Source organism: Rutidosis leptorrhynchoides, chromosome 10 (genome assembly GCF_046630445.1).
Source record: "Rutidosis leptorrhynchoides isolate AG116_Rl617_1_P2 chromosome 10, CSIRO_AGI_Rlap_v1, whole genome shotgun sequence".
Taxonomy (NCBI): Eukaryota; Viridiplantae; Streptophyta; class Magnoliopsida; order Asterales; family Asteraceae; genus Rutidosis; species Rutidosis leptorrhynchoides.
The window spans coordinates 285,073,836-285,083,074 of NC_092342.1; the positions used below are offsets into that span (position 1 = coordinate 285,073,836).

A 9,239-nucleotide genomic window follows, 5' to 3' on the forward strand; every position below is an offset into this window, starting at 1 on the left:
CTATTTTGGGAAGATGAATGTGCTCGTGTTTGATTTGGGTGGTGGTACTTTTGATGTTTCGGTAATGACCGTTGAGAAAGGTGATATTTTTGAGGTGAAAGGTGTTGTCGGTGATACTCATTTAGGAGGTGAGGATTTTGATAATCGAATGGTGGAACATTGTGTTGAGGAATGCAAAAGAAAAATGAATATGGATTTAACGAGGGAACGAAAAAGCATTGGGGAGGTTGAGATTCGCTTGTGAGAAGGCTAAAATGGTTCTTTCGTCTACTACTCAAACGTCAATTGATTTGGAATGTTTACACGATGGGATCGATTTCTCTATGAAATTTACTAGAACGAAATTTGAAGAGCTAAACACTGGCTTCTTTAAAAAGTGCATCAATACTCTTGAAAATTGTTTAAATGATGCAATTATGAAGAAGTCGTGTGTAGATGAGATAATTCTTGTTGGTGGGTCAACTAGGATACCGAAAATCCAACAAATGTTGCAGGATTTTTTTGATGGTAAGCAGCTATGCAAAACTGTGAACCCTGATGAAGCAGTTGCGTATGGTGCAGCCGTAATAGCTGCAAAGTTAAGCGGTACGGGTAACATAGTTCAAAACGTGGTGTTATCAGATGTAACTCCTTTATCACTTGGTGTAGATACAAGGGGAACAAAATATGATGTGATTCAACGAAACACGGCAATTACTACGAGTAATGCTAAAAATTACTGTTGGAAATTAATTGTCGCTTTCACCCACAAACCTTTTGAGTGGGAATGGTTGAATTAAATTCAATTTGAGTGGGAGTGGTTGTAACCTATTCTAAAAGTGTCTCCATCATTGTAGAAAGTTACAATAATTAAATTCAACATTGTCTCCATCTCATTGTTTAAAATACACCCCAAGCCAGAGAAAAACACACACAAGAATTTTGAGAGATTGTGAGTATATTTGTTCAAGTGGAACATTGCAAACCATCGAAGGAACTTAGGCAGTGAAACTTGAAAGTCTTCCTTTTGGTGATCGCTTTCCCGACCGGTGATCTAAACGTCAATCCTACTCGTTTCCGCTGCTCGTTTCTGGTATGTCTAGAAACTAACTAAATTTCAACATTGGTATCCGAGCTATAAGTTTATTTTCCAGTTAACATGCAAAGTTTTCTTTCATCGTATTTCATATTGCATGAGTTATATAGTTAACTCATTACAGATGCTAAGTTATCTTCACGAAGTTGCATGAATATTTTTTTATATTTAACTCGCCACATGATTAAACATGGTGTACTCTTTGGCTTACAAATTGATATATAGTTTCGGTATTAGTATTAAGTATTATATTATCCTTATCAAAGGGTGACTATATATCTTGTATATTTGTGTACATGTCACAAGTGTAGTGGCTCTTTTGTTTACTATATTTTCTATAGCAGAACAACACTTAAATGGATACACAGTATATGATTTACAATGATTATTAAATATTTTTTTTTCCTACCCACATAAATGTGCTTTATTAGTACAATTATTTTTAATGAATATAGAATCGATGCACATGTCGACCAGTATCTTTATTGTTTTAATTAAATAATAATAAAAGTGTCATAAAGTGAACTCATTAATATTGTAAGATACTCGTGATTTTTCTTTTGTATTCTTGTTGTTGGAATGGAACTGTGCGACACAACTTTTAGTAAATTATTAGTGTTACTTGGTTACTTAATAGATATTGGTGTGAATACAAATGTAAAATCATATTTTATTGAATTGTATGAATATGACAGGAACTAGCTAACAAAATCAATATATAATTGTCTTTTGTTTATAATGCATGAAGTGTATCTCTTTACTGTAACATATGATTTCTCTAGGAAATCATCAATATGATAATATATGTTATAAATGAGATCTATATATCCTTTAGGCTTCATGGACGTTTTCTATATTAATCTGTTTAGTTAATATACTTAATCATTGTGTGGTCTTCGTAACCGAACACATGTTTATGCGTTTGTAGTATTCTGTAAATCAAAACGTTAAATGTTTAAAGTATTATGGTTTTTGTAACCAAACAAATACACACATACATTAATTCACGATTAATATAATTATTTAACCTTTGGTTTTTGTAACAAATACGTTAATACATATGTAACAACCCAACCCGTTAACAAACCGAAAACACACCATAAAAAAAAATTCAAACAGGCCTGCCCAGACTGGGTGCGCGGCGCGCAGCCCAGTCTGTGCGCGACGCGCACACTGCCGGACAACTTCTGTCCAAAATGTGCATTTTTCGTTTAAAGATTTCGCGCTTCCTGGCACTTTTAGACCTAACGCTTTTTACAACATATTATAATATGTAAAACTAACACGATTCAATCATAAAATGAGTTTTACAATGTGGGGCCCACATATGCCCAAAATACCCTTAAGTTCAAAAATAAAAGTTTCGACCACAAAAGTTTAATATCCAAACGTCACTTAGAGCATGGTGTTTGGGGTTAAACTACCCAATCTTGGTCGAACTTCCAAAAGCTAAAACCCCCGAGAGCCACTAATCCAAGCGAATACTTTTGCCCTTATCCAAGCCGGAGCCTAAAAAGGTAAACAACGAGAGGGTAAGCTAAAGCTTAGTGAGTAGAATAAATATATACATGCATATACAATTTACCTACTCGCATCCACAACATCACATACCACATAATATCGCATGTCATCTCGTAACAAAAGCTAGTATCATCAAAACGTACAACTAGCAACCTCATTAGCATCATAATCATAATAATAATGAAATGCGAAACATCAACAAATATACAAACCATGGTTAACCAATATCGCAAGGGAATGCCTCGCAAACGAGTCATCGGTGTTCATAACAACCGTTAGTGCCCAAATCGGCTATTGTATGCTAACCCCGGAGGTGTCCCCAAAACGGCTACGGTATCACCCCCAATTTTTACGAAAAACGGCTATCGTAATACTTAATCATCGTATGAGTATAGACGAGCCTATACTCACACATTGTGCACAAAACGGCTATGTGCACAATTATTAAATGTAGACAAAATAGCTATGCCTTACATCTTACGGTCACAAAACGGCTATGTGACACCGACAATACGGGCAAATAAACCATATATACATACATAGATATTCCACTCACCTTATCGTCTTGGCGAGATTTCCCACACTTGTAACTTCAAAGCAAGTCACCTAATACAATTTATGCCCAATTAAATCACATAAGAAGTTGGATTGTGCACCAACTAACCTCACTAGTGCATTTACGACCCAAGAGGGTATTTATGACTCATTTGCACTAGAATCACCCAACCGAGGTTCAAATCCCCAACTTAATCACTAAAGGCTAGTGATTAACTAACCATTTAAGACTCTTTAGAACCATTTATTACTTGAAACCCTAGGTTGGTCATTCATGAGTCCTCATGACTCAATCTTACCCAAAAACCCCCAAAAATTCACCCACAATGGGTTTTGTGTTCATCACTAACCCAAACTCTAACCCTTAATCAAATGAAACCAAGAAAATCAAGATTAGGACTTACCACCACAATTAAAACGTAGCTAGTGATGAGATGAACAACTTTATAACTCGAGCTAAGACCCGAAACTAGCTTCTTCTACCTTTGCTTGAGATTTCTCACACTAGAAATCTCTCTCTCTCTCTAAAATTGATGTGGAAGAGATGAAGTAGTTGAAAGTGGAGTAATGACACCCCCAAGATCTGATCTAGTGGCCTTAAAATCGTCCCCAAGTGAATTGACCAAAAAGCCCTTCAAAAATATCCAATTAAAAGAAACAGGAACTGCCAGCTGGAAAGGGTGCGCGACGCGCTCCCTTACATGTGCGCGGCGCGCACAATGATCTGAAAGGATTCTGATCACAGTTTAATTGCACACTATTTCCCACACTTCATGTACCTTATTTACACTTATGTAAATTAAATATTAGGGTGTTACAACTCTCCCCCACTTGAATCGGAGCGCGTCCTCGCGATCCAAGCCGCATGACAAGCGGGAAGATACACCAACATAAATTCTTCGGGTTCCCATGTAAACTCAGAACCTTTACTACGACGCCATTGAACTTTAAAGGTTCTCACTTCCTTATTTCTCAACGTTTTAACCTTTTCATTAAGTATAGCAATCGGCTCTTCAACAAACTCTAATTTGTTGTTCAGTTCGATCTCGTCTAATGGCACCCATGATGAATCATCCGCAAGACACTTACAGAGATGGAAAACATGAAATGTATTATGGATCCCCGCAAGCTCTTCAGGTAATTTCAAACGATATGCAACTTGCCAAAACTTTAAATGGTCCAATAAACCGAGGAGCTAACTTTCCCCGTTTTCGGAATCGAATAATACCCTTCCATGGCGAAACCTTAAGCATCACCATGCCACCTTCTTGGAACTCAATCAATCGTCTACGTTTATCGGCATATGAATTTTGTCTATCATGAGCCGCTTTCAAATGAGTCCGAATCATCTCGATCTTGTTATTAGTCTCTAAAACCAAGTCGGTACTCCCGACTTCCCTTTGTCCCACTTCACCCCAACAAATCGGAGTTCGACATCTACGCCCATATAGCATCTCATAAGGTGGCATTCCAATACTAGTATGATAACTATTGTTGTACGAGAATTCCACCAAAGGCAAGTGTTCATCCCAACTACCAACGAAATCGATAATACACGCCCGTAACATATCCTCCAATGTTTGATTCGTACGTTCGGTTTAACAGTCCGTTTGAGGATGGTACGCCGTACTCATATTCACCCTCGTACCCATATCTTCATGAAACTTTTTCCAAAATCGAGAAGTAAAACATGTGTCCCGATCCGAAATGATAGAAGCGAGAACGCCGTGTCTCGATATCACCTCTTTAATGAACATTTTCGCAAGTGCCTCCGAAGTAATTGCCTCTTTAATAGGAAGGAACAAGGTACTTTTCGTCAATCTATCAACGATCACCCAAATAGTATCAAATTGGGTCCTTGCCGTTTTTGGCAACTATGTAATAAAGTCCATGGTAATATGCTCCCACTTCCACATCGGGATTTCTAACGGTTGCAACTTACCATACGGCTTTTGATGTTCGGATTTTACTTGCAAACACGTGATGCATTGCTTAACGTACTTAACAACATCACGTTTCATGCCCGGCCACCAATACTCTTTTCTCAAATCGAGGTACATCTTCGTCGCACCCAGATGAATGGAGTACTTAGACTTGTGCGCTTCATCTAGAAGCACCTTTCGGAAGTCCCCAATCTTTGGCACCCACACTCTATTTTGAAAGGACAATAACCTGTGAGGGCCTAATTGAATAGACTCCGTTTACCCACAATTCGCTCTTCATGTTTGTTATTAACAAAAGCTTCAATTTGGGTCTCACCAAGCTTTACAAGAAAATCGTTAGTAATTTTCATGCGTAACGATCCTACTCGTATCGCCGGATGTTGACACTTTTTCGACTCAACGCGTCTGTGACCACATTCGCCTAACCCGGATGGTAAAGTATCTCACAATCATAATCCTTCACCACATCCATCCATCTACATTGACGATAATTCAAATCCCTTTGGTCAAAAAGATGTTTCAAACTCTTGTGATCCGAATAAATCGTGCACTTGACACCTTACAAGTAGTGGCGCCAAATTTTCAAGGCATGAACCGCCGCTGCCAATTCAAGATCATGAGTCCGGTATCTCTTTTCGTGTTCCTTCAATTGTCGAGAGTCATAGGCAATGAATTTACCCCGTTGCATTAGAACACACCCGAGCCCATTTAATGATGCATCACAATACACCGTCAAATCTTCTACACCTTCCGATAACACCAAGACCGGAGCTTGACACATTTTTTCTTTTAACAATTGAAAAGCAATTTCTTGCTTGTTCTCCCAATTAAATTTCACGTTCTTCCTCGTCAACTTTGTCAATGGAGAAGCAATTTTAGAAAAGTCTTGGATAAACCGACGATAATAACCGGCTAATCCGAGAAAAATTCGAACTTCCGTAGGTGTAGTCGGTTGTTCCCAAATCTTCACCGTCTCTATCTTTGCCGGATCTACTTGAATGCCTTCTTTATTCACAATGTAGCCAAGGAATTGCACTTCCCTTAGCCAAAATTCGCACTTTGAGAATTTAGCATACAACTTCTCCTTCCGCAACGCTTTCAATACTTCACGCAAATGACGTTCATGTTCTTGCATACCTTTCGATTAGACAAGAATATTGACAATGAACACAATTATCGACTTGTCCAACATAGGTTGGCACACTCGGTTCATAAGATCCATGAATGCCGCCGGTGCATTCGTAAGACCGAAATGCATAGCTACAAATTTAAAATGCCTGTAACGAGTTCGAAAAGCCGTCTTCTCAATATCTTCCTCACGGACCCGCATTTGGTGATAGCCGGACCGTAAGTCAATTTTTGAGAAATACGTCGCACCTTGGAGTTGGTCAAACAAATCGTCAATCCGAGGCAGTGGATAACGATTCTTGATCGTCACTTTATTCAACTCCCGATAATCGACGCACATCCGCATACTACCGTCCTTCTTTTTCACGAATAAAACCGGAGCGCCCCATGGCGAAGCACTCGGTCGGATAAAACCCTTTTCAAGTAACTCTTGGGTTTGATTCAACAATTCTTGCATCTCCGTTGGTGCTAAACGATAAGGAGTTTTAGCAATGGGGGTAGCCCCGGAACCAACTCGATGCGAAATTCAACTTGTCTTTCAGCCGGAACCCCCGGTAAATCGTTCGGAAAAACGTCTTCAAATTCACTAACAACTGGAATTTCACGAATGGATGGTGGCTCTTCACGAGTATCAACCAAGTGGGCAAGAAAAGCCATGCCACCACTAACAAGGAAACGACATGCCCGTGCATAATGGCACAAGTCTTCTCCGTTTCTCGCCGTGAATAATGAATTCTCCCCCACTTGGGGTCTTCACACGAATAGACTTTTCATGGCATGAAATATCGGCTCTATAACGATCGAGCCAATCCATACCAATGACGATATCAAACTCACCCAAAGTCATCGGGATGAGATCGATTTTAAAGGATTCGGTACCAAACACAACATCACAATCTTTACAAACATCAACCCCTAGCACCATCTTACCATCCGCTATTTTGACTTCTACCGGATGACTTAAATTAGCTAGTGGTTTATCAAGCTTAGACACAAATCGAGGAGTCACAAACGATAAATTAGCACCGCTATCAAATAGTATCCTTGCCGGATTAGAATTAACCATGAAAGTACCTGAGACAACTTCGTTGGATTGTTTAGCTTCATCGTTGGTCATCAAATAATTCCTTCTCCTAGCCGTACCCGCTGCCTTTTCGAGTTTCTTCACTTGGTCACCTAACAACTCGGGACATTCCGGCTTCCGATGTCCCATTTTTTGACAATTAAAGCACGTGACCGTCTTATTCAAACAATCGCGGGAGTAATGACCCTTATTGCCACAACCATAACATGTAGGTACGAAACCAACCGAACCTCCCTTCTTCACACTTCCGACGCTTTCGGACACACCCTTGCTTTTCTTGTTGGAGTAGCTAGATGCTTCAAATTTTCTCTTACTCGCCCCATAACTAACCGGACTTGGAGCTTGCGTTTCAAACCCCTTTGCCACTGCTAAAAGCTTAGCAAAAGTTTCAACATGACCAATACTAATTTTACCCTTCAAATCATCTCTAAGAGTTGCGTGAAAATCTTCCATTAACAATTGATCATTCCCCACATATTCGGGGAAAAAATGCGCCTTGGCGAGAAAATTGGTTTTGAGAGTATTTAGGTCCAAAGACCCTTGACGCATGTTTCTTAACTCGTTGCGTAACTTAGAAAGATCCGCTTGTGTACGGTACTCGAGGAAAAACTCTTTCTTGAATTCTTCTCAAGACAACCCTACAAAAGCCGCATCACCTACCACGGCTATCTTACCATCAAGCCAATCCTTAGCATTGCCCCTCAACAAAGTAGCGGCAATCCTTGTCTTCTTTTCGGGTGGGCACTCGCTAGTGCGAAAACAACCTTCGATATCGGAGATCCAAGCCGTACTTTTCATGGGGTCGGGATCCCCGGAAAAGAGAGGAGGCTTAGTTTCCATGAAGTTCTTGTAGCTAAAAACCATCTCGCCCCCATTTTGAGGTCTAGGAAACCTCCTTTCAACTTCTTCTTTCACGGTATCAGCCATTTGCTCTCGAATGAAATCGACTATATGCTCCGAAACCGACTCTTCAAGTATTTGCTTAACCTTACGAGAGAAAACCGAGACGTAGTTTTCTAGAGCGGACTCTATTTTGGTAGTCATTTCATCTTCCTCTACATGTGAAGGACCACCATTATTTGTGTCCGTTCCATTTCTCATCTTCATTCTAAAAATTGAAACAGATTAGACATCACGTCAAAACAATAAGGATATATACATATGACTGCACGCACACCACACCTAGCTCAATACTTTTCGCACGTCCTTGCTTGACTTGACTTGCAACTGTAATAGTGGTCGCGACTCACTATTACGCTCGCATGCCGTGACATGCTCAAACATATCACAACCATCTTGCTTCGATGTTCAAGACAATAATGCATGATTAGTAATATCATAACATAGCATAGTTAATTGTGACAATCCGAAAATTTTCAACCAAATTTAAACTTAATCTTTATATGTTTCCGACACGATAAACAAAGTCTGTAATGTTGAAATCTCAAAAACTTTGAACTGTGTTCATATAATCAATTACTTTTGGCTGTGCTCGATGATCCACGAACATTTATGTGTATAGATATGTATATATTATATATAGTTATCTTAATTGGAAAACGTTAACAAAGTATTAAATGTATAATACTTTACATGAATGTATTTGTCGACGGAATTAAAAGATAATATCAAATGATTGAATTATCAAAATACATTATGTTATGATTACAAGTCTCTGTTGAGAGGTCCACTTTGAATTAGAAAACCTCTTCTTTTTAACGATATTCAGAATAATTGATAAAGTGATTTACAAGTAAGAACAAATGTGTCAATTGATGAAGGTTAGACAAAAGTCAGTGGATAACTGGATTTCATAATATTCGACTGATCTTTTTTTCAATCGTATGAAAACAATTTCAAAAACTGAGTTATTGTAATCTATTATTTATAAAGGTAAATTGATTATATAAAATTAGAAGAATTTAAGTAAAGC

The 9,239-nt window shown here is 38.7% G+C and overlaps 1 protein-coding gene across 1 annotated transcript; it reads left to right on the forward strand.

Annotated features, from left to right (window-relative positions):
* The first annotated feature begins 254 nt into the window (after positions 1-254).
* LOC139871108 (heat shock 70 kDa protein 3-like) lies at positions 255-779 on the forward strand. Its single transcript, XM_071858846.1, has one exon. It carries the CDS (start codon positions 255-257, stop codon positions 777-779), a length of 525 nt encoding a protein of 174 aa, XP_071714947.1.
* The last annotated feature ends 8,460 nt before the right edge of the window (positions 780-9,239 follow it).